Source organism: Thermothelomyces thermophilus, chromosome 7, assembly GCF_000226095.1.
Source record: "Thermothelomyces thermophilus ATCC 42464 chromosome 7, complete sequence".
NCBI lineage: Eukaryota > Fungi > Ascomycota > Sordariomycetes > Sordariales > Chaetomiaceae > Thermothelomyces > Thermothelomyces thermophilus.
In genome coordinates, this window is record NC_016478.1 from 2,995,532 (window position 1) to 3,017,329 (window position 21,798).

The 21,798-nt window shown below is 59.1% G+C and overlaps 10 protein-coding genes across 10 annotated transcripts; 6 read left to right on the forward strand and 4 right to left on the reverse strand.

Annotated features, from left to right (window-relative positions):
• The first annotated feature begins 385 nt into the window (after window positions 1-385).
• Window positions 386-2,745, forward strand: MYCTH_2312808 (uncharacterized protein). Its single transcript, XM_003667164.1, has 2 exons — window positions 386-1,047; window positions 1,109-2,745. Exons 1-2 carry the CDS (start codon window positions 598-600, stop codon window positions 2,642-2,644), a joined length of 1,986 nt encoding a protein of 661 aa, XP_003667212.1. The 5' UTR covers window positions 386-597; the 3' UTR covers window positions 2,645-2,745.
• Window positions 2,746-3,603: 858 nt separating this feature from the next.
• Window positions 3,604-4,513, forward strand: MYCTH_2312809 (uncharacterized protein). The gene has a single exon (XM_003667165.1). It carries the CDS (start codon window positions 3,963-3,965, stop codon window positions 4,278-4,280), a length of 318 nt encoding a protein of 105 aa, XP_003667213.1. The 5' UTR covers window positions 3,604-3,962; the 3' UTR covers window positions 4,281-4,513.
• A 313-nt stretch (window positions 4,514-4,826) lies between these two features.
• Window positions 4,827-8,575, reverse strand: MYCTH_117206 (uncharacterized protein). The gene is made up of 4 exons (XM_003667166.1): window positions 7,738-8,575; window positions 5,747-6,018; window positions 5,569-5,678; window positions 4,827-5,498 (listed from the first exon to the last, which is right to left on the reverse strand). The coding sequence occupies exons 1-4, from the start codon at window positions 8,185-8,187 to the stop codon at window positions 5,326-5,328; spliced, it is 1,005 nt and encodes a 334-aa protein (XP_003667214.1). The 5' UTR covers window positions 8,188-8,575; the 3' UTR covers window positions 4,827-5,325.
• Window positions 8,576-8,690: 115 nt separating this feature from the next.
• On the forward strand, window positions 8,691-9,686 carry MYCTH_2312813 (uncharacterized protein). Its single transcript, XM_003667167.1, has 2 exons — window positions 8,691-9,205; window positions 9,278-9,686. The coding sequence occupies exons 1-2, from the start codon at window positions 8,909-8,911 to the stop codon at window positions 9,533-9,535; spliced, it is 555 nt and encodes a 184-aa protein (XP_003667215.1). The 5' UTR covers window positions 8,691-8,908; the 3' UTR covers window positions 9,536-9,686.
• Window positions 9,650-11,004, reverse strand: MYCTH_2312814 (uncharacterized protein). Its single transcript, XM_003667168.1, has 3 exons — window positions 10,564-11,004; window positions 9,971-10,406; window positions 9,650-9,848 (listed from the first exon to the last, which is right to left on the reverse strand). Exons 1-3 carry the CDS (start codon window positions 10,901-10,903, stop codon window positions 9,764-9,766), a joined length of 861 nt encoding a protein of 286 aa, XP_003667216.1. The 5' UTR covers window positions 10,904-11,004; the 3' UTR covers window positions 9,650-9,763.
• Window positions 11,005-11,509: 505 nt separating this feature from the next.
• MYCTH_2312816 (uncharacterized protein) lies at window positions 11,510-14,022 on the forward strand. The gene is made up of 3 exons (XM_003667169.1): window positions 11,510-11,572; window positions 11,649-13,373; window positions 13,484-14,022. The coding sequence occupies exons 2-3, from the start codon at window positions 12,474-12,476 to the stop codon at window positions 13,667-13,669; spliced, it is 1,086 nt and encodes a 361-aa protein (XP_003667217.1). The 5' UTR covers window positions 11,510-11,572; window positions 11,649-12,473; the 3' UTR covers window positions 13,670-14,022.
• A 134-nt stretch (window positions 14,023-14,156) lies between these two features.
• On the forward strand, window positions 14,157-16,476 carry MYCTH_2312817 (uncharacterized protein). Its single transcript, XM_003667170.1, has one exon. It carries the CDS (start codon window positions 14,429-14,431, stop codon window positions 16,247-16,249), a length of 1,821 nt encoding a protein of 606 aa, XP_003667218.1. The 5' UTR covers window positions 14,157-14,428; the 3' UTR covers window positions 16,250-16,476.
• On the reverse strand, window positions 16,371-18,538 carry MYCTH_2312819 (glycosyltransferase family 4 protein). Its single transcript, XM_003667171.1, has 4 exons — window positions 18,033-18,538; window positions 17,840-17,975; window positions 16,745-17,741; window positions 16,371-16,682 (listed from the first exon to the last, which is right to left on the reverse strand). Exons 1-4 carry the CDS (start codon window positions 18,443-18,445, stop codon window positions 16,492-16,494), a joined length of 1,737 nt encoding a protein of 578 aa, XP_003667219.1. The 5' UTR covers window positions 18,446-18,538; the 3' UTR covers window positions 16,371-16,491.
• Window positions 18,539-19,010: 472 nt separating this feature from the next.
• MYCTH_2071579 (uncharacterized protein) lies at window positions 19,011-20,390 on the forward strand (the record flags this gene model as incomplete). The annotated part of the gene is made up of 2 exons (XM_003667172.1): window positions 19,011-19,782; window positions 19,885-20,390. 2 exons carry the CDS (start codon window positions 19,011-19,013, stop codon window positions 20,388-20,390), a joined length of 1,278 nt encoding a protein of 425 aa, XP_003667220.1.
• An 18-nt stretch (window positions 20,391-20,408) lies between these two features.
• Window positions 20,409-21,754, reverse strand: MYCTH_2316737 (uncharacterized protein). The gene is made up of 2 exons (XM_003667173.1): window positions 21,269-21,754; window positions 20,409-21,163 (listed from the first exon to the last, which is right to left on the reverse strand). The coding sequence occupies exons 1-2, from the start codon at window positions 21,551-21,553 to the stop codon at window positions 20,603-20,605; spliced, it is 846 nt and encodes a 281-aa protein (XP_003667221.1). The 5' UTR covers window positions 21,554-21,754; the 3' UTR covers window positions 20,409-20,602.
• Window positions 21,755-21,798: the final 44 nt, after the last annotated feature.

Sequence of the window (21,798 nt, forward strand, 5' to 3'; positions counted from 1 at the left end):
CCCCAGCGTTGCCGTTGTCCAGGGGACGGCATCTCGGAGCCGTCGCAAATTTTGGATGTCGGAGGTGAATCGGACGATATGGTCACCGATGTACCGGTACATCGGGTGCCAAGTGCATTCGGGACCCCACCTTCTGTCAGCGAGGTGGCAGAATAGCTTAAGCCAAGCCTAATTCGGCGCTGGCCCCGCAGCACATCTCGCCAGGGCGCAAAAGAGTTGGGGAACACCCGACGTTTGTTGGACCGTTGACCTGGCTATCATCCAATTAACGGCGAGCAACAACCCTTGGGGATTCCAGCGCAGGAAAGCTCGAGTTCCGGCTCTTCGCCAGGGCGGCTTCACTAACTTCTACGGTTGCGGAGCTCTTGCGCCTACCCCGAGTGTGGTGCCTTCCCGACGAAACGACAGGGACCGACAAAAACCTCTGCCCCAAAATTACCCCCCGTCTGTCCTCGCAGTCTTCGCATTTCTGCGAACCCATCATTCTCACTCCGGCTCAGGCTCTTCACGTCGCAAACCTCGTCGCCCTTTTTTTTGCCTTTTCCCTTGATCAGACAATTCCCGGCGAGAACTTGAGTCGACAACATACAACACAACATGGCCACTCCCACAGATGGCTCCCAGCCGACCGGCACCCTGTCTGCTAATGACAACATCCGCCGATTTGCTGCTCCCAGCAGGCCGCTGAGCCCTCTTCCCGCCCACGCACTTTTCAACGAGAAGACAAGATGCTTTGTCTACGGTCTGCAGCCCCGTGCTGTGCAGGGCATGCTCGACTTCGATTTCATCTGCAAGCGGTCCACGCCGTCGGTTGCCGGCATCATCTACACATTTGGCGGTCAGTTCGTCAGCAAGATGTACTGGGGCACCAGCGAGACGCTGCTCCCCGTGTACCAGCAGGTTGACAAGGCCATGGCCAAGCACCCGGACGTTGATGTCGTCGTCAACTTTGCCTCGTCCCGCAGTGTATACAGCTCCACCATGGAGCTCATGGAGTACCCGCAAATCAAGACGATTGCCATCATTGCCGAGGGTGTTCCCGAGCGCGTAAGTCTTTGACGAAGATGGCATTAGAGAAGCATGCAACCCGCTAATCACACCGCCACAGCGTGCTCGTGAGATCGCACACATTGCGCAGAAGAAGGGAGTCACAATCATCGGCCCCGCCACGGTCGGTGGTATCAAGCCCGGCAGCTTCAAGATTGGCAACACTGGTGGCATGATGGATAACATTGTTGCTTCCAAGCTCTACCGCAAGGGCTCTGTTGGCTACGTCTCCAAGTCTGGCGGCATGTCCAACGAGCTGAACAACATCATCTCGCAGACGACGGACGGCGTCTACGAGGGTGTGGCGATCGGTGGTGACCGGTACCCCGGCACGACCTTCATCGACCATCTGCTGCGATACCAGGCGGACCCTGAGTGCAAGATCCTCCTTCTTCTCGGAGAGGTCGGCGGTGTTGAGGAATACAAGGTCATCGATGCCGTGAAGCAAGGCCTTATTACCAAGCCGATCGTGGCGTGGGCCATTGGTACTTGCGCGAGCATGTTCAAGACCGAGGTTCAGTTCGGCCATGCCGGCTCCTTCGCCAACTCGCAGCTCGAGACGGCTGCCATGAAGAACCAAAAGATGCGGGAAGCGGGCTTCCATGTTCCCGACACATTTGAGGACCTGCCGGCTCTCCTCAAGTCTCTCTACGAGAAGCTCGTCAAGGAGGGCACCATCAAACCCCGACCGGAGCCAGTCGTGCCCAAGATTCCCATCGACTACTCGTGGGCCCAAGAGCTCGGCCTCATCCGCAAGCCGGCCGCTTTCATCTCGACGATTTCAGACGACCGTGGCCAGGAGCTTCTCTATGCCGGCATGCCCATCTCGGACGTGTTCAAGGAGGACATCGGCATCGGTGGTGTCATGTCTCTGCTGTGGTTCCGCCGCCGTTTGCCCGACTATGCCACCAAGTTCCTCGAGATGGTGCTTATGCTTACTGCCGACCACGGCCCGGCCGTGTCTGGTGCCATGAACACGATCATCACGACTCGTGCTGGCAAGGATCTTATCTCGGCGTTGGTGAGCGGTCTGCTTACCATTGGTTCGCGGTTCGGTGGCGCGCTGGACGGCGCTGCTGAGGAGTTCACCAAGGCTTTTGATAGGGGCCTTAGCCCGCGTGAGTTCGTTGACACAATGCGCAAGCAGAACAAGCTCATTCCGGGTATTGGGCACCGCGTCAAGTCGCGGAACAACCCAGATCTCCGCGTGGAGCTAGTCAAGGAGTACGTCAAAGCCAAGTTCCCGAGCCATAAGATGCTCGACTACGCGCTGGCCGTCGAGACGGTGACGACGTCGAAGAAGGACAACCTTATCCTGAACGTGGACGGTTGCGTTGCCGTCTGCTTCGTCGACCTCCTGCGCAACTGTGGTGCCTTCAGCACGGAAGAAGCCGAGGACTACCTGAGCATGGGCGTGCTCAACGGACTCTTCGTGCTGGGCCGCAGCATTGGTCTGATTGCTCATTACCTCGACCAGAAGCGGCTGCGCACCGGCCTGTATCGCCACCCGTGGGATGATATTACGTACATCCTGCCGAGCTTGCAATCGGGCAAGCCGGGTAGCGAGGGACGTGTGGAGGTCCAGATGCAAAAGTAGGCTCGTTCTTAGGCAAGTTAGACGTACGTTTTCCCACGACATATTTGGGACAGGCCCCGCAACATGGGATTTGTCATGTTTTCCTCTCGCGGAGTCACTGAGGAGTGGCTCTTGATGGCTCGGCTTGTGGAGGGTCGGACAAGCCCGGATTAGTTTAGGAATTTTTAATAAACAAAATGACCGAAATTCGGTGTCCGACGTAATGCGCTGGGTGGTAGGTGCAATCTCAAATATTTTTTTTCCCTCTACGGAGCGCAAGTCATTCCAAATTCGCGCGGAAGCACGACCTATTCCAAATCAGCTCGGAGAGGGGAAGGTGAGATACTCGGGATGTACAGTACTTCATACGGGCGTGTGTATCTGAGGTGCCTTAATAAGGCAAGTCCGTAGGCGGGAGGTACTGTACCAATTCGCTAGCCAAGGCCTGGCCGGTGCTGCGAGACGAGATGATGCCGTGTGGATAAGGTCCGTCTTTTGCTCTACTATCAAAGGATAACATGCCATCTGAGGGGTTTTCGACTCGTAGACTGCGTGACCTCTGCACAGGCAAGATGTGCCCGATTATTTCCCCCACTTTTCCGAGCTACGGACCTCGATGTACGGACTACTGTACGCAGTACTTGCCTTCGGTGTTAGAGATGTTTTTAATGCCCGTGGCGCGGGGCTGACGAAGGAATTCGGGGAATTTACTCGGTAGCGAGGACGATGATAAGCTGACGAGGCTGATAAACGCCCGCCCCACATTTAGTTCCCCGGAGCGGTCTTGCCTGGCAAAATTTGAGCGCACCTCGCATCGCGCGGAGCGTGCACCACCTGTTGCCGGGCCGAATGAATTTCTCGCGTCGACGTCGTCTCTAGCTAGTTGGAGGAGGAGCTCCCTTACTACCCTAGCAGTCATCGCTGTGGCCTGATTGCCAGACTCTCGGTTGAGATCGGGTCTTTGCGCAAATGTGAGTTTTCGGCTGTTGTGAGCTTGCGAGGTCGGAGGTTGACGGGGCGCTAATTTCTCTGCTCAGACTTGGGAAAGGATTCTTGTCCCTCTGTGTGCATCCCCCCGGCGATACTACACAAGGAGGGGGAGAGACGCAGCCGAGGTTTCAATAGTCTCATCTTGCTCGATTTGCAATTTGCACACGCGCGTGCCAACCTACCCGCCTCCGAAGCCCAACTCCCTGAGTCTCTCGGGGACAATTCAGGCCCGACTGATACGATCAGCACCGAGCCAGGCACCCTCTCTCCCCACAAGGCACCAGGGTAACAACATCAAGAAGGAAGAAAGAAAAAAAAGGAGGAGGAACAAGAAAAAGCTAGGGGAACAATGTCCTACTTCCGCATAACCCTCCACCGCTCCGCCATCGGCCTGCCCAAGCGCACGCGCGGCGTGCTCGCCGCCCTGGGCCTGCACCGCCGGGGCCAGATCGTGTTTCACCCGGTCAGCGCCCAGTTCGCGGGCATGATCATGAAGGTCAAGGAGCTGGTCAAGGTCGAGGAGGTCGACCGGGCGCTGAGCAAGCGCGAGGTGCACGAGCAGCGGCGGCCGGACCCCGGCTTCTGGGTCGAGAGCGTCGGCGCCTTCCAGCGCCAGCGCCAGCTGCTCGAGGGCAGCAGCGCCGAGGAGGGCGAGGTCAGGTTATGAGGAGGAGGAGTCAGGAGTTAGGATTAGGTAGGGGGAGCGTGACTGATCTTGTCGCTTTTTGTTTTGAGTGCCGGATGGGGCTGGGGTGATGGCCTACAAGGAGAGAGAGAGGGAGGAGGGAGGGAGAGAAAGTCCGCGGCACCAGCGAGAGGGATGGATCCTTGCTCCCCAGGAAAGGAAAAAGGGGGATTGAGCGCGGGATGGTGGTTGATAATAGAGGGGAAGCAGGTGTCACAGTTGCTAGACGTGCCAGATATTTTGGCCTTGTACTTCTGTAGAATATTGTATGATGCAAACAGCGTTCAAGTTGATTGACAAACCAAGGCGCGTGTTGCGAGAGTCATCGTGCAAACAGTCACGGCACACACAAGTTACCAGGTGTTTTATATACCACTCATTGAGTTGCCCAGAGATGATTCCCGATTCCGCTCCCACATTACCGACCTGGATAGAGAAAAAGAGAACCTATGTATACTGAATACAAGCCCTTCATCGTGACCAAACCACATCGCACATCTGTCCCGCCAGCACTTTCGCTCTGTGCCTCAAATCAGATAGACACAGCCAGTCGACAGCCTGACGAGGGGCAGACACACCAACTCCAGCAGATTCTGCCCGTTTCCCGGCGACAGAGACAGAAGCGCGGCCTAGCTGCGCCGACGCACCAGACAAAAAGCCCAATGGTAGACTCCTCCGCCATGGAGTCGCAGACGCTCTGTGTGCGAAGCTCGGGGAACAAATACATCTCCGATCGTCGACCAACGTGGGACTCCCGGATCCCCAGAGAGACTCCTCCCGTGTGCGGCTCCCTCACGATGGCATAAGAATTGACCGACTGGGGTTATGTTCCCTGACAGATCGAGCAATCAAAGGCACGTGGGGATGTATGCCCAAATTGAAAGAACGATCCAGAGCCAGTGGCGATGCCAGGATCGAAGCATCACTCCCGCGCCGTCCTGCCAAAGAGGGATGAGAGAGACAGAACAGACTGATAGACGGACGATACATTCCTCCGTCCGTTATCCACTCAAAATTGATGTGTCGTCTAGACACTGCGGGCCTGCTCTATGTACTCGGCGCCGGGCGTCTCGTACTGGCTTACAAAGTACTTTGTAACATGGCGCGAGAACCAGTTGGTGAATTTGATGAGCTCCTCGCGAAGACGGTTGACGGACTGCTGGTCCATGTTCGTCTGAGCAATGAGCTCGGGGAGGGAAACTACGGGCCCAGAGCCGGTCAGTCATTGCTCGTTTCCTATGTTTGAGTGGGTGGGAGAGAATAGCCGTACCGAGAAGACGGGAGAGGTGCTCGGCACCGTACGTGTCGACGGCGCTCTTGTGCTTGCCGTCGGGCTGGGACCAGAGCTTGTGCATCTCGTGGTACTGTGCGCGCTCGAAGCTGTAATGGGCGGTGTTAGCGTGAAGAGACGAAAAAATTAGAAAAAGAACTAAACGAGGGGACCTTACCGGTACAGCAGAATGCGACCAAGGGCCTTGTCGAAATACTCACGCAGACCGGCAACTGTCTCTTCCAAAATGTCGAGTGACGCGCTGCCCTGCTCACGATTTGGTTTCTCGTGAGCCAGGTAGTCGTCCAGAATCTCGTCGACAGGGTGCGGATGGGGAAGCGGGACGAGCTGCTGGTTCTTTGTGACGTTCTCCCAATCGTCGACAAGCATTGCCTTGAGATGGTCAGGCACCGGGATCTTGATTGACGGACGGTTGTGGAAATTGTCCTCCTGTGACTGATTAGCATTGTCCTGTCGGACGGTTCGTCAAGATGGAAATAATCAAAACAAGCACAACCGGCTCGGTCCACTTGGATCAGAGTGCAACTAGCATTTACACAAGAACATGAGAAAATAAAGGGAAAAAAAGACGAAAAAAAATATAAAAAAAAAACAGCTCCGTCCCGGCCATACATCATCGAGTGCCCACTTGGACGTTCTGATGACTGCCTCACCAGCGACAGAATTCCGCTTCGCTGTCGCGGACGCTCCGTCAGAAACATACATGGTCAGCAATACTGTGGTTAAGTGTCCCATTGGACCGCGTTGGGCATGTTTGAGGATCGGAATAGGGCGGCTCTGACGGCCTTCCAGCAAGCGGAATGTTGACTTCTGGATCCATGTGCTCAAAATACGCCTGGAGCTTCTTGGTCCAGGTCTTTCTAGACCTGGCTTGCCGGATCTTGGGATGGTTATGGCCAATGCCGGGTCCTTTTTGTATCACCATCGCATAGGAGTCGTCGAACTTGGTTTTCCCCCGGCTGTCCATGTAGCTCGACGTCCCCGCCGTTGGCAGCTTGAGAAGGTTGTCCTGGCCATTCTCGAAATCGAAGAAGGCAGCCTCCTGTTCTCTCCAGCGCTTCTCGTCCCATTCCTCGTCCGCCTTCTTGGGCTCCGAGTTCTGGGAGGCTTGCGTAGGCGTCAAAGATTCCAAGCCCTGTCCCCGAGCCCCTTTCCCACTCTGCCTCGAAGCATTGACTGTCGCTCTCTTTAGGAGGTTGGCTGGCTCCTTGTTCTTGACGATCCCACTGTTGCTGCGCGCGAGTCGAGCGCTGCGCCGAAGGGGGGCTGCCGTTGTGGTAGTGGTTTGGGTCTTCATTCTGACGAAATCGCAGAAATGACGGCTGTTGAATTTCCAAAGAAGTACTCAAACCAAGTAGAGGATTGAAGGACAGAACAAGGTTACAGCAAGAAGACGAGCTCTTGATGGCAAACTTCTTGTTGACTAAGGAGTGGTTTGGTGTTTGATGCGTCGTTGTGGGAGGGGATTGAAGGGAGTTCGACCTTCAAATGACGGGAGCGACGCGGCTGCGCTCCCGGGAAGCGAGTAAAGTTGGTCGCTGGTGTTGATTCCGTTGCGAAGGGGGCCCGAGGAGAGAGGCGCTTGGTTCCGGTCCGGGGAGTGACAACCTCGCCCTCCGGGTGCGGGTGACTTCCGAGTGGTGAGTTTTCGGGGGAAAGCTGAGAACAGAGGTGCAATTGCGCCGTGTCTGACCGGCAGACAGTTGTGACACTCCTCGTTCGAAATTGGGCCGGAATCTGGGCAGGTGTCCCGGATGTTCCCAGGGATAAGGGAGTGCTGCTGCCGTCCTTGAATTGTTCGAATGCTCTCTTTGGAGCCGGTGACGGTGTTGTGTGCGGAGCAGCCTTCGAGTTAAGTTGCTTCGAAGAACAGAGCTCCGTTCGGGTTGTCGACAGCCAGGGGTTGGGGGAGGGGAGGCCGGAGGATATCCTCGAGGAGCATCCCTTTTCTGCTAGAGCAACCCGATTCAGTGGGAGCCACAATAGATGCACTCGCATCTCGCAGCTCCCACAATAGCAACTTCGGAAACCCAACAAGGCAAAAACAATGCGAGAAACACGCCAAATCAATCGAGAATGCAAGGTAAATGGAAACGCTCTTAAGAACAACAGAAACAAGAGTTAAAAACACAGAACACAGCGACTCACCTGCTCCAGATCATAGTCCCGGGCTCTCCGTGGACCGCGGCCGCTGGTGGTGGCGGCGCCTGCGGTGCGCTCCTCGCTGCCGCGGGCTGAGCCCATGTCGGAACCGTTTGCTGCGCGAGCGGCGGCTCCGCCCTTCTTGGCCGACTGCTTGGTCGACTTGCCGGACTGCAGCGACTTATACTGGGCCAGGAGCTGGGCGGCCAGGTCCTTGTTCTCCTCGGTGAACTTGCGGACGCGGTCCTGCGGCACCCAGTCGTCCCAGCTGCTCTTCCAGCCCTTGTAATGGATCTTGTACTGCCAGCCCTCGCCGTTCTCGGCGGGCATGATGTCGAGGATCTTGGCCTCGTACAGCATATCCATGTGGAAGCAAAGTACGCGCTCGTCCTTCTGGAAGGGCGGCTGCTGCTGCTGGTGGTGGTGGTGGTGATGGTGGTGCTTCTGGGGAGGCATGGTGATTCGTTGATGAGAGTTGGACGAGGAGAGATGAGAGATAAGCAGCCGGGAAGGGTGCGAAAGGAAGAGAGGTCTTGGATCTTGAAGTGGTGAAAAAGGAGGGGGTGGGGGGTCGGGGAGGGGGGAACTGATGCCAAAAGTCGTCTGATGAAGGGTGTTTGAGAACCGAGGAGGCAAGTAAAAAATTTCTGCAGCCCCTTTGGACTGGTTGTGATGGCCAAATCAGGGAGTGTCGAGTCCTTCCTCAGTCACGATTTGAGAATGGAAAGAGACTGACAACTCACGGGCCGGAGCACTGCCGGGAGTCGGATTCTTCCAGTCTCTCACGCAATAGCAACCGTCACGGTCAGTCAAGCAGTATTCAATGTGAGCCACGGCGTTTGGCGATATAATACAGGCGGATCCGGTGAGAGAAGGCGTCGTTGGTGGTGAGCAGAGAAGAGACCGTTCTCTCTCTGTGCATGCATCAAGGGGAGTGCAGTGCACGGATCACATGAACACGCGACGCCCCATTTACGCGCCTGCCTTGGTACGCACCACGCCGGTCCCCTCCCCTTCCTCCCCTTCCCGCTGCCCTCCAAACAAAGGGGATTAGGCGTCGGGGGGATTGCCGTGAGACAGGAGCTACCCCCTACCTTCAATAACCGAGCCAGCCCATCATATCAACCACGGGCCTTGTTGTCTTTTCGTCCGCAACGCTCCGAGGCAGACCCAGGAAATGGCGCCGACAGAGCAAACTATCCTCAGCAATTACCTGCTCGCCCCAGCGCAGCTGCCTGCCATCATCTCGCTGCAGGAATTCACTGCTCTATTTCCTCGGAAACTGCAGTCGTCTCCCAGGATCCGCAGTCTCTACCGCGACTTGCAGAGCCAGAGAAATGCTGTCGTGGACCATGTGGCCGCCCAGATTGAGCAGGAGGCAAAGCATGGAAAGGCAATGCGGCGTGCCGTGATCAGGTCAAAGCGGGAGGCAGAGGCCCAAGAGCAGGACGATGAAATCGAGATTGAGAGGATGGTAAGTTCGGATCTCGTTCCGAGCAAGCTCGAACTGGATTTGCATCGGCTTGCTGACTGCCCCCCCCCGCAGCTGGGAAACTGGTCAGAGCCGCAGAACGCAAAGCACAGTCTGGCCTCCATCCTCCCCGACATGGAGGGCGCCATCGGCGCGCTAGAAGCTGAGCTCCAACTCCTGGAGGAAGAGGAAGCATCCCTGCTCGCCTCTGTGCGGCAGACCGTCGGCGCGATGAGCGACCTGCGCTACGGCCGCCTGGCTAATAGCCAGCTCCCGGAACAGGTACTAGACGGCCTGGGCAATCTAGAAGAGATTTGCAGGTCAAAGAATTGAGGATTCTGTTCGATCCGTTGTGTGTGTGTGCCTGTCCGTGACTTGCCCTCCATTACAAAACCAATGATACGGGAAACTCGTCCCTCTCAGCCCGCCGCCGTCAAACCGAGAGCCAACAGAACAGAGGCGGCCTACTGAGTAATTACAGTACTAACATTTGAATGACCCTATCCAACATATAAGACAAACAGATCCCAATGTTCATTCGTTCAAGCCCCTTCATCACATTTATGAACGGGCATCTCCGGGAGGAGCGGCGCGCGGCGCGGCGGGGGCAGCGGGCCGGTTGCCAAGGCCCTCCATGCGGCGGTTCCTAACGCCTTTCAGTCAACACACTCCGCTACTACACACGCACACACACACACACACAAACGATACAGAGCGATCTCGTAAAAGAAAGTCGGTGCACTAGGAAATGAGGAGGGGGGAACCTACATCATGGTCCTGCTGAGGAACGACACCAGCAACATCATGCCCCACGACGGGATGGCGTTCAGGGCCCAGAAGACGTAGCCCAGGGGCACGGCGAGCCCGAGCTTGGCGAGCTTGCCCTCGGTCGGGTGGAAGTAGCCGTCGGGCGGGATGGTGCGCCAGCCGGCCTCGGTGCGGTTGGCGGCCGTGTACGCGTCGACGACGTCCTGGGCCGTGACCGTCGTCAGGTTCACGCGCTTGGCCAGGATCTCGACGGGCGCCGGCGGCGCCGCCACCTGGAAGAGCCACAGCCCGCCCGTGCTGGCCGACCAGCTGTTGCAGAGCACCGGCTGGTCGTCGCAGTTGACCGATGCCAGGTGCGGCGACGGCTGCGACGCCGGGAGCGCCGCGAAGGGGAGCGCCGACTCGTTGAAGGCCGCCTCGATCTTGCCGCACTGGCCTGTTGTTGTTTTTTTTTTTTTTTTTTTTGGTTCTATCGGTCAGCCCCCAGATTTCCACTCGGTTATTGGTGTGTTGGTGGAGGGGAAACAAGAAAGAAGAGGAATTTTTGGGTGGGCGGGTTGGGGAGGGGGGAATTCCAGAGATTCACAACGCACCGTAGCACGTCTTGTTCCGCCCGGTCAACAGAACCAACCACTCCTCAGGCTTGGTCGCGTCGGCCTGCACGGGCCCGTACAGCGTGTCCTTCCAGTTCTCGAGCGTGAGCGTCTCGATCTTCTTGGGCTCCACCACCTTCTTGGCCTTGCCCGCCTTGCCCGCCGCGGCGCTGGAAGCCGCACCAGCGGCCTGGTCGGCGGCCTGGCCCGCGTTGGGTATCGCCGCGCCGAAGCTGCTGAGGAAGTTCTGGAACTTGGCCTTGTATTGCTCGAACGGGCTCTCAGCGGCCGCAGACGCCAGGACCGGCAGCGCCAGCAGGGCGGTTGTGGAGAAGCGCATTTCGAAAAAAAAAAAAAAAATTAACCGAGAGCGTTTGATGCGACGAGATGGGTGGGCTGCTGGCGTTGGTGTTGATACGCGGGCACCGTAACCGTAGGGAACCCGGAGGGGGGGGAGTGCGCCGCAGAGGGGGGAGGGAGCGAGGTGAGGCGCTGGCCTATCAGGATGATGTAAAGAGGGGCCAGCGCGCAGATGCCAGAAGATGCACGTTATTTACCGGACTCGACGGGAGATGCGAAACTACTCGGTAACAGCGCGGAAGCTTTTGTTGCTAGGAGATCAGCGGACAGGGCACAAAAAGACAAGAGATCACCGAGGTCCTCCTTTGGGAAAATGTGTACGGAATATTCCTCCTGATTGTAACCCTGCTCGTTTTCCCTTAGCGTGTCCGGGCCCGCGTTCCTCTCCCCCTTTTGAGTTCGTGGTCGACCGGGGGCTTTGCGACCGTTCGGGGTTAGTCAAACGTTAGGCGGGACTTCAGTGGGTCCTCCGGGGAAAACGCGTCGCGACCTGCTGTCGGACTGTGCGCCGCAACGCGCCGAGTCCCAGCAAGCCACAGCGGGACTTGGTGACCATTGGATGTGGCTCTAACATCAACACTCCCAACGCAACTCGAGGACCACAAACGGGCCATTCTCTGGCCGTCCATGCCCACATTCCGTTACCATGGTGCGTATTAATATCATTATTCATTCAATTTTAAATTTTTTTTGGTAGAGAATCACACTAACCGATGATTGCACAGGCGCCAGGCGAACCGAACCAGGAACGGAAACGCGGCCGGCCTCCCGGATCCTCCGCCGCGTCGAGGCATGGGCCCAAGTATGTCCATTCACAGAATCAAATGAGTCCTGACGCTGTCGCGGAGGCGGAAACCCCCCCCAAGAAACGAGGACGTCCGCACAAAAGGATCGATCCAGGGGCTCGAGATGAAGCTCAACCCGCAACCGAACAAGTCGACCAGACGGCGCTGTCGGCTATGGCCCCAAAAAGGAGGGGGCGTCCGCCAAAGACTCGTGGCCCTGAACCGGCGGAGGAAGTTTCTCCCGAGGAGCGGCCACGCAAGCGAAGGAGGGAGGTAGAGGAAGAGGAGGAAGAAGGAGAACAAAGGGACGGCGGGAGAGGCAAGTCCCGTAGGTCGGACAAGGTATCGAACAATGCACCACGGGAACATCCCGACGATCAAGGAACAGAGGAAGCGACACGACGGAAAGGAAGAGGTCGCCGGGCTGACGGGAGCCCTGTACGACCACCCCAGCGAGCATCTCAGGCCGAGAGCGGACAGGCAGAGAGAGCGAAAGGCAGATCGGGGCGGAAGCCGGCAAATCGTGAAGACCGGGGCGAAGACCGGGAAACGGACGAGACCTCTCAGCGCAGAAGTCGAAGGAAGCGCCTGTCTGTCGAAGATAAGCAAGAGGGGCCTGGCAAAGAGCCATCCCTAGGAGCTTCAGGTTCAGGCCCAAGCACACAAACACAGGCCCCAGCAAAACGAAGGCGCGGCCGCCCCTCGCTAGCAGAAGTGTCCGTCTCGAGGGTTCAAAACCAGGCTTTTTCTCCTCAACCGGAGAAGATGCAAGCAAAGAAGAGGGGGCGGGAGCGCCCTCCTCGGGCTTCCAATCCCGACGCGGCCGAGTCGTCGCGCCAGGTCGCGGAACCATCGTCCTCGGACAGGCCAGCGAGACCGGCGGCAACCAACAAGCTCCCCAACCGGCGCACCTCCGCCGAAGCCACCGGGCCGGCCGGCGAGCCATCACGACAACAACAAGAAGATCCCCTCGACATGCTCGCCAAACACCGCCGCCTGACGGCCCTCACCCGACACATCCCGCGCGCGACCATCGCGTCCAAGTGGACGACCCTCTCGGCCCCGTCCATCGCGGCCGTCTCCTCCCTCCTGGCCGACAGCGCCCGCCCCGTGCTCCACCGCCTCCGCGACCGCGACCAGCGCCACGCGCAGGCCGCCCTCATCCTGCGCACCTTCGCCGCCCGCCTGCACTCCAAGCTGGTCAAGGGCATGCCCTTCCCGCCCCCGACCGTCCCCGCGCCGAGGGGGAGGAGGCCGACGAAGGGGGGTTCTGGAGGAGGAGGAGGAGAAGGAGCGACGGGAGGAAACAGTGGCGGCGGCGGGGGAGGACACGAGGTCGAGCTGGACTTTGAGAAGACGGTCGACGCCATCGCGGGCCTGGAGCGCGCGCTGGATCCGCTGCTGCACAGCTTGGTCCTCCTGAGGCGGGAGAAGGAGCGGGAGGAGAGGGCGCTCGAGAGGGACTACGCGGCCCTGCGGCGGCTGGAGGCGAACGCGAGGGCGCAGGCCAGGGGCTGGAAGGAGGGCCGCGGGAGGGGCAGGGAGCACGTCCTGGTCGGGGGGCTCGTCGGGGCGGAGGGGGATAGGAATGGGGAAAGCGGTTCGTTGGAGCTTGTTCCGCCTTCGGCCAAGCACGGAGCGGGTGGTGCCGGTGGGGTTTTCAAGGTGAGTTCTCCTCTAGGTTTTTTTTTTTTTTTTTTTTTTTTTTTGCTCTCTCTCTTTGCTCTCCTTTCGTCTTCTGCCGGTTGGCCCGTGCTGATGATGCGGTGCTGCAGGATCTGCAGGAGGAAGAACTGCTCGCCCTGTCGCAGCAGATTGGGAGCCACATGGAGAGCATGAAGAACAACTTGAGTCAGATCGAGGGGGTGCTGCCTGCTATTGCGAGAAGCAGAGCTGCGCTACAGGGAGTGCTGTGTGAGCATCTGGATCCGGAACAGTATGAACAGGTGCTGCTTGGGTAAATGTCGATAAAAGAATACACAGACAGGGCTTGGTTGTGGACTGTGGCGGGCATTCACAAAGGTTGGCTTGACTTGGCTTGGCTGGCTCGACTTGGCTGGTTTCTGTATGGATATGATACCCTTGGTTTTGATCATGGTAGTTGGGATGGGAGACTTGAGTTGTACGTAGCATTCATTCATTGTCCGGGAGCATGGCATTGAATGTGTGGATTGTGTCCGCCCGAGCGTTGCACTCGTAGCGGCGCCAGCAGGTGCAGGTGGGGAGACCGGCCAGCGATCAACTAGTTCCTAACCTGCCTCATCTGCTCATTCTTTTCTCTTCCTCTCTTCCATCTTTCTTTTCTGCTCTTCTGGAAGTTAAAAGGGGGGGGGGGAAGGGGAGGAACATCGAGACCATAGTTGGTCCGTGCACGATACCGGTACTTGCACTCATTGATTGCTGCCCCTATCCTTTTTGAGAATTGAGTAATTCCATCAAGGAAGGCATCAAGGCGAAAAAGCTTTGAGCGAACAATTCTAAAACCTTAGCCTGGCCTGGCCTGGCCCCAATTGGTTTGCGCATGGAAGAGGACTTTGATCTTCGAATAAATTGGTAAAAAGTCTTAAAACGCGACTGGTGTCGAGTTTTATATCGACAAGCAGATGCGGCTCGGTGCCATCAGAAATTTTTCACCTTCACGTCTTTCCTCGACTTTTACTACACCTCTCACTCGCCAACCACTTTCGGCCAGGCTCTGGTTGTTGCGGGCCCATTCAACCATGGCTACCGGCCAAACAACAATAGATGTCGGCGCCACGCCCATGGCCCCTCAGGCCAGTGGCCAAAAGCAACATGGCAAACGGCCGTTCCAAGGACCCCAGCGCAAGGGGGCAAAGCACAGGAGGAAGCAGAAGACGGTTCAGGAGGGGTCGCACGAGGAGGTGCTGCTGGCCGACGTGCAGGCACTGTTGGCCTCGCAGAAGCTTGCGGGCGACTTCGAGGGCGATGCTGCCGAAGGGGCATCGGCACCGCTGCCGGAGCCGGGCAGCGAGATCGAGGTTGAGGTGGTCGAGCTGTCATCCACGGGCGACGGGCTGGCGAAGCAGAAGGGGTCCGACCACATATACGTCGTCCCCTTCGCCGTCCCCGGAGACACGGTCAAGGTCAAGGTGTACCGCCACAACCGTGACGAGGGGTACACCGCCGCCGACTTCGTCTCGGTCGTCAAGCCCTCCCCTCTGCGCGACGACAGCCGGATCCGGTGCCCGTACTTTGCAAAGTGCTCCGGGTGCCAGTTTCAGATGCTCGACTACGACGAGCAGCTCAAGATCAAGAAGAACATCGTCGTCAAGGCGTACCGCAACTTCTCACAGCTGCCGCCCGAGCTGGTGCCCGAGGTCCTCGACACCATCGGCAGCCCGCTGCAGTACGGGTACCGCACCAAGCTCACGCCTCACTTTGACGGGCCCCCCGGCAACTCCCGAAGGGGGCCCAAGAAGGCCCATCAGTCGATGCCGCCGTTCGGCTTCACGCCCAAGAACACGCGGAAGGTCCTAGACGTCGAGGACTGCCCGATCGCCACCGAGGCGGTGCGCAAGGGCCTGGTCGAGGAGCGCGCCCGCCTGGCAAAGGAGTACGGCAACTACACCAAGGGCGCGACCGTCCTCCTTCGCGAGAACACCAAGCGCGTTCCCAAGGCCAGCCCCTCCGACACCCCGGCGGTGCCGGAAGGCATCCCCCCCACCGCGGTCCGCGTCGAGACGGACGCGCACGTCGACTTCAAGACGTGCATCACCGACCAGAACGCCACCTCGACCGAGTACATCGACTCGTTCGTCTTCACCAACCCAGCCGGCGCCTTCTTCCAGAACAACAACTCCATCCTGCCCCCCTTCACCTCCTACATCCGCGAGCACATCCTCCCTCCTCCTCCTCCTCCTCCTCCTCCCGCCGCCACCACCACGACCACCACCACCACCACAACAACATCCTCCTCTACCACCACGACGAGCAAGAAAAAACCGATCCGCTACCTGATCGACGCCTACTCGGGCTCGGGCCTCTTCACCATCACGCAGTCGGCCCTCTTCCCGGGCGGGAGCGTGGGGATCGACATCGCGGACAAGTCGATCGCGTACGCGCGGCGCAACGCGGCGCTCAACGGCCTGCGCGAGGACCAGTGCCGCTTCATCGCCGCCGACGCGCCCGAGCTCTTCAAAAGCGTCGGCGCCTACGACCCGGACGAGACCGTCGTCGTGCTCGACCCGCCCCGCAAGGGCTGCGACGCCGGCTTCCTCCGCCAGCTGCTCCGCTTCGCGCCCCGGCGCGTCGTCTACGTCAGCTGCAACGTGCACACCCAGGCCAGGGACGTCGGCATGCTCGTCAGGGGGGCGGTCGACGAGGCCGGCGGCAATGTGCCCGGAGGAGGTGGTCGTGATGCTGCTGCTGCTGCTGCTGCTGCCGCCGAGGGAGGCGGCCAGGAAAAGAAGGCGGGAGCGAGGTATGAGATTGAGAGCATCAGGGGTTTCGATTTCTTCCCGCAGACGGGACACGTCGAAAGCGTGGCTATACTGAATCGGGTTGATGCTGTAGACAGCTAGGCTTGGAGGTTGTTCGACTATTTGTATATCTACGAGAAAACTATACTTCCCAAGGGGACCACTGCGTATTGAGAACGCGAGTGGTAGCGGGTCGTTCCCGCTAAAAGAAATATCCCCAAAAGATATGCCGTTGTAACGCCCGCTATCCATACTGACTTTGAGGGAAGAGGGGGTATCCATGCTCTATATCCGAAAGAACGAACGAGAGGAAAGAAGAGAGCCGGGGGGGAAGGAAGCAGAAATCATGCCTTTGTAGTTCCCCTCTTCGCAGCCACCAGCTTCTCCATCTGCTCCGTCCACCTCCTCGCAAACTCCTCCTCGGTGAACCTCTTGGCCGACTGTCTTGCCCGTTGGCGAACGGCGTACGGATCGGGCAAGCTCAAAGCCTTCCCGAAGCCTTCCGCAAACTCACTCGCAGTGCTCGCGTGGAATCCTATCATATTAATGTCAGCACTTATTGCCTCTCCGGTTTCTCTTTCAGGACTGCAGACTCACCAGTCGGCTCCCCGTCAATATCAACCACGATGTCCATCTTCGGCCCGCCACTATCATGCACCACGGCCACCAGGCCGGCGGCCTGGTACTCAACCACGCCGATCCCAAAGTGCTCGTTCCACATGCCATTGACCCCGACCGACGCCCGGCGCAGCCAATCAAGGATCTCAGGCCACGAGGCGTCCAGGTGGAACTCGACCTTGTCCCTGATCTGCAGCTCGTTGACCAGCAAGCGGAGCTGATACACCCGCTTGGAGTCTTGATCGTCTCGCACGCTGCCCACCAGCACCAGTCTGGCGTCTTTCGCCGCGTCGGCCCCGGACTTGAGGAACTCGGCAAAGGCTTGCAGGATCAGCTCGTGATCCTTCTCGGGCCGGAACTGCGCAATGTACAGCAGCACCTTCTCCCTCCTCGCCTCGCTCGCCGGGGTGACCTCGACCTCGTGCTCCAGCTCGCGCACCGCGACGGGCGGGTACACGACGGCGATGGGGTGGGCGGCCGGCTTCTTCGCGTTCCTCAGCGGGCCCCACAGCCGCCGGATGTGACCCTGGGTCCAGGTCGAGTTGGTCATGACCACGTCCGCGGACGCACCGACGCGCGAGTACGCGGCCGCAAAGAGGCGCCAGTAGGCCTTCTTCACCTTGCCACGGACGCCGGCGCCCTGGCCGGCGTTGACCCCGCGTGCCGGCGCCTCGGGAGCGCCCGGTTCGAGCGAGTCGAGCATGTCGGTCGAGATGGTCGGATAGTGCACGTACGCACCCGTGGGCACGCTGGCGCCGAACAAGAACTTGGACAGGCCGAGGGCGAAGGCGTAGCCCATCGTGTCGATGAATATGTCGGGGACGAGGAGCGAGAAGGCGTCCCAGGCGAGTATGAGCGAGCCGAGGGATTGGCCGGCGAGGGTGAAGCGCGGCCAGGTGGATGCTAGGACCCAGTGGCGGGTGGAGAGGTATAGGAAGTTGATGGTTGGGGGATGCAGGTGGATGTTGAAGCGGTTCTAGGCCCGGAAAGGGGGGTGTTAGTCTCCTCCATACCACGGGTAGAAGGGAGTGAGAGAGAGAGGGGAAGAGAGCAGGAGAGAGTCGGTGAACTTGCCTTTACTCGAGCGAGCATGGCGTCTTTGCTTACGCCATGGTCGCCCGTGTAGATGACGCACTTGGCCTTGGGCCAGCGCTGCTGTGTCGCGCGGACTGCGGCCCAGAGGACTCTCTCTCCGCCTCCACCGGCATTGCTGCCGCTTGTTAGATTCGGTCGTCGTGGAGCATGGGAAGACTCTCAGGCCACACACCAGAATGGGTGAAAGAATCCCACAATGCCATCCCAGTTGTCGTCGGACACGTCGCCGTTCCTCGCCGCTCCCGTCGTGTAAGCATCCACTTTCTCCCAGCCGCCATCCTCGGCACTCTCTCCGCCGCTGGTGCTGCTGCTGGTGCTGGTGCGCCTGCTCTCATTGTACTTTTTCTCGTCGGCCTCCACGAGCTCTAGAATATGACATCGGCGCCCGTCCGTCTTCTTGCGTAGGTACCAGCCGAGCAAGGAGCCTAGGGCCCGCCAGAACAGGGGGAAAAGGATAAGGGCGGCTATTGGTGTGAAACACAGGACCGGAAGGGCGGTGTGCGAGAGAAATCGGCTGTTTAGGATAGGGAGGCTCTGCTGGTTCGAGCAAGTGGCAGCGCCGTTCCCGGCGCAGGTGTCGGCCATAGGAGGGCGGTTTCGGAAGGATGCTGGAGTGAGAGGCGGGAAGCTGGCGGGGAAGGAAGGCGTTTTGAGAGGTAAGGAAGTTGGTTACTAGAGAACGATGAGAACAATCATGAGAGCGAATGGACGAGTGTCTGCCTGATTCACTCGGGAACAAAAAGAAAATAAAAGAAAGAAAAAAGAACAGAGTATGCTAAATTTCCGGAGTCTCGGGAAGGAATCGGACGGCGGCAGCATGCAAGCTCGCAGCTTCCCTTGTTGCAACCTCTTGGACAGCTGGTCAGAACCACGGGAACGGCCCCACACACGTCACTGGGTCAGCACGACCCACTCCCACGTGGGAACGAGAAGTGAACTACTACTATTAGTGAGCGAGCAGTGGTCCATTTTCAATTGCCAAGGGGTCCGCCCAATACATCGAAGCTCTCGGTGTCGATCCGCTGCAGCACCCAAAAGAACCCCAAAAAAGGGACACATCAGCAGCCGGCAGGTTGGAACTGATCAGAATCGACCGCAAATGATGAGCTGATACCGACTCAATTGGGTTCCAAAAATGGCTGTTTCCGTCATGCGAACACTGCCTCTGCCTCGGCCTCGCACCACCGGCCAGACCCCGTCCCGTCTTCACCTGTCAGCGCCCCCAAGACTGTCACGAAGCTACGTCTCGCTCCAGCCAGTAGCCCGCACCGTCCCTTTCCCTCTCGCTCACCACCGCCATCACCACCACCACCACTACCACCACTACCACCACCACCACAACAACAACAACAACAATCGCCGACCGACACCAGCTCCCCCTTCAAGAACGAGGACGGCCCTCTCGCACCACCGCTCCTTCTCCATCCTCCCCGTCATCGAGTTCTCCGTCGCCGCCTCGCAAACCCTCCTCACCACCCTGCACACGGCGACCGGCACGCCGTGGTACCTGACCATCCCGCTCTTCGCCGCGGCGATCGGCCTGGTCGCCCGCCTGCCCACGACCGTCTACACGCGGCGCCTCGCCGTGCGCCGGGAGCGCCTGGCGCCGCTGTCGGCCGCCTGGGCCGCCCGCTCGCGCGCCGACCTGGACGCCCGCGTCGCCCGCGGCGAGGCCCCGCGCGACAGGGACGCGTGGGTGGCCGAGGCGGTGCGCGCCACCGCGCGGGCCAGGCGCGACATGGAGCGCCGCTGGGGCGTCCAGGCGTGGAAGAACTGGGCCCCCGCCCTCGCCGTCTTCCCCGTCTGGCTCGCGGGCATCGAGGGGTTGAGGAGGATGTGCGGCGGGCCCAGGGGCCTGCTGGGGTCGCTGGTCTTTGGGTGGAAGGGAGTCCGGGAGGGGAGCGGTGGCGTTGCTGGCGGTGGTGCGGAACCTCCTGTTGCTGCTGCTGCTGCTGCTGCTTCTTCTCATCCTGCCTCTCAATTGCCTGGCGTTAGTCATCCGGGAAGTGAGGCCGCAGCGGTAGAAGGCGTTCAGGGGTTAGGGTACGGTTCGGGTGTCGTGGATCCGACGGCACTGGCGACGGCGCAGGACACGGCGACGTGGTATGCGGCAGATTCTTCCATGATTACGGGAGGGTGTCTGTGGTTCCCCGACCTGACCGTGGCGGACCCGTACCACATCCTGCCTTTTGCCCTGTCTGCTATCCTCGTGATAAACACGCTGCCCAAGTCGCAAGCGGGGCTAAGGGCTCTGTTTGGTTTGGACAAGACGCCCGAAGCCATTGCTGCCTACCAAGAGATCAAGTGGCGCCTGCGGCTCCAGAGGGGGTTGCTCATAGTTGCTCTGGCCGCCGGTCCCCTAACCATGAACCTGCCGGCTGCCCTCCATCTCTACTGGGTTTCTTCGGCAACAATGACTTTGGCTCAGACCGCCATCATCTCCAGGGCAATACCGTTGCCCCGACAAGTACCCCCGGCCAAAGGGCAGGATACGTTCCTGATGTTGCCAACACGGGGGAACACGAGATAGTGCGGAAGAAGAAAAGAAAAAAAGAAAAAACAGAAGAATCGATTCGAACCTGAAAATCCTCACACAACATACATGACCCGTGAGGCCAACTCCGAACGCCTCCCTGTATACCACAAATAAAAAAGAGAGACCATTACACCGCCGCCCCATAAAAATGCCACAATTTCCCTCCCTGATAATAACAACAAGGGAATGACCCGTCCGTCTTGTTCTCAGCCCAAAAACACCGCCAACAGGATGATGGTCAGGATGACGGTCAAGATGATGAGCAAGCAGCACGCCCTGCTCCGGGCGTTCTTCTGGTACCTGGCGGCGCTCCGGAGCTCGCGGTCGGCGCCGCGCGTGTTGTCCCGCACGTTCTCGACGTTGTTGGCGATCGTGTCGAGCACCTCGCCCTGCTCGGTCACGATCTGGGCGACCTGCTGGAACAGCACGTTGAGGTCGCCCACGCCCTGTTCGATGTTGCGGATCTCCTCCTCGCGCTCGATGATGAGCGCCTCCTGGAAGTCGACCTCGTCCTGCGGCGCCAGCCGCGCGAGCTCCTGCTGCTGCTGCTGCTGCTGCTGCTGTTCCTGGAGGAGCTGCGGGCTCCCCGGACCGCCGATGCCGGCGCCGGCGCCACCGCCCGCTGCGGCCTCTTGTTCGACTGCCGCGCGGGCGGCCGAGACGGAAGCCTTTTCCTTCTCGAGAGCCTGCCGTTGGAGGGATTGGAACTCGGAAAGGGAGGACTGGAACTCGCGCGAGAGCTTTTGTTGCATGTACTTTTGCGTTGGCTGTATACCAACGTTAGCAAGAGGGCTGGTGCTGGGCGAATATCCCCGAAGAGAGAGGGGAAAAGAAATTTGAGAGAAAATGAAATAACAAAGGTGGCGACGTACTGTGACATCCTCCCATGTCTGGATCTTCTTGACGCCCTCGCCCACCTCCTTGAAGGTGTCGCGCGATTCCTCGATCAGCTCATGCACCCGCTCTCGCACCCGTGGCGTATCGCGCCGTGTCCCCAGATAGCCGACCTCTGCGCTCAGTCGCTGGTTGTTGCCGTTGAGCTTGAACAGCTTGTTCATCAGGTCCTGCGACAGCCGCTGGAACTCGGGGTCGTCGCTGTATCCAGGAGCGCCCCGGCGGCGCCCCGCCTCGAGCGACGAGAGCTGATCGAACGACATGCCTCTAGCGGGGAATAATATCGTTGTCCGATTGATTGCCTTGCAAAGTGATTGACTGTGAGTCGGAAATGCAGTTAGTAATGAGCGGTGCGGCCCGATCGCCGTGTGTTTTGTCGTGCGAGAAGTTGGGAGTTGGGGAAGAGGGTCTTATTATCGGCGTCTGTCGGTGTGTCGGAGAGGTTGGTCGCCTACACTACTCCGTACACAGTAGTGGAGCGTTGTAATGGCGTATCCAGGCCTCCGAG

Excerpts from the sequence above, each read along its gene's own strand:
- MYCTH_2312808 (XM_003667164.1), top strand. The coding sequence starts at position 598 with ATGGCCACTCCCACAGATGGCTCCCAGCCGACCGGCACCCTGTCTGCT. Across the intron at positions 1,048-1,108 it reads CCGAGGGTGTTCCCGAGCGC|CGTGCTCGTGAGATCGCACA; the intron begins GTAAGTCTTTGA and ends ACACCGCCACAG.
- MYCTH_2312809 (XM_003667165.1), top strand. The coding sequence starts at position 3,963 with ATGTCCTACTTCCGCATAACCCTCCACCGCTCCGCCATCGGCCTGCCC.
- MYCTH_117206 (XM_003667166.1), bottom strand. The coding sequence starts at position 8,187 with ATGCCTCCCCAGAAGCACCACCATCACCACCACCACCACCAGCAGCAG. Across the intron at positions 5,679-5,746 it reads GGTCGCATTCTGCTGTACCG|CTTCGAGCGCGCACAGTACC; the intron begins GTAAGGTCCCCT and ends CGCCCATTACAG. Across the intron at positions 5,499-5,568 it reads GCACCTCTCCCGTCTTCTCG|TTTCCCTCCCCGAGCTCATT; the intron begins GTACGGCTATTC and ends CTGGGCCCGTAG.
- MYCTH_2312813 (XM_003667167.1), top strand. The coding sequence starts at position 8,909 with ATGGCGCCGACAGAGCAAACTATCCTCAGCAATTACCTGCTCGCCCCA. Across the intron at positions 9,206-9,277 it reads AAATCGAGATTGAGAGGATG|CTGGGAAACTGGTCAGAGCC; the intron begins GTAAGTTCGGAT and ends CCCCCCCCGCAG.
- MYCTH_2312814 (XM_003667168.1), bottom strand. The coding sequence starts at position 10,903 with ATGCGCTTCTCCACAACCGCCCTGCTGGCGCTGCCGGTCCTGGCGTCT. Across the intron at positions 10,407-10,563 it reads GCGGAACAAGACGTGCTACG|GCCAGTGCGGCAAGATCGAG; the intron begins GTGCGTTGTGAA and ends AAACAACAACAG. Across the intron at positions 9,849-9,970 it reads TTCCTCAGCAGGACCATGAT|GAACCGCCGCATGGAGGGCC; the intron begins GTAGGTTCCCCC and ends GAAAGGCGTTAG.
- MYCTH_2312816 (XM_003667169.1), top strand. The coding sequence starts at position 12,474 with ATGCAAGCAAAGAAGAGGGGGCGGGAGCGCCCTCCTCGGGCTTCCAAT. Across the intron at positions 13,374-13,483 it reads GTGCCGGTGGGGTTTTCAAG|GATCTGCAGGAGGAAGAACT; the intron begins GTGAGTTCTCCT and ends GCGGTGCTGCAG.
- MYCTH_2312817 (XM_003667170.1), top strand. The coding sequence starts at position 14,429 with ATGGCTACCGGCCAAACAACAATAGATGTCGGCGCCACGCCCATGGCC.
- MYCTH_2312819 (XM_003667171.1), bottom strand. The coding sequence starts at position 18,445 with ATGGCCGACACCTGCGCCGGGAACGGCGCTGCCACTTGCTCGAACCAG. Across the intron at positions 17,976-18,032 it reads GGATTCTTTCACCCATTCTG|CAATGCCGGTGGAGGCGGAG; the intron begins GTGTGTGGCCTG and ends AACAAGCGGCAG. Across the intron at positions 17,742-17,839 it reads CCATGCTCGCTCGAGTAAAG|AACCGCTTCAACATCCACCT; the intron begins GCAAGTTCACCG and ends TTCCGGGCCTAG.
- MYCTH_2316737 (XM_003667173.1), bottom strand. The coding sequence starts at position 21,553 with ATGTCGTTCGATCAGCTCTCGTCGCTCGAGGCGGGGCGCCGCCGGGGC. Across the intron at positions 21,164-21,268 it reads AGACATGGGAGGATGTCACA|CCAACGCAAAAGTACATGCA; the intron begins GTACGTCGCCAC and ends GTTGGTATACAG.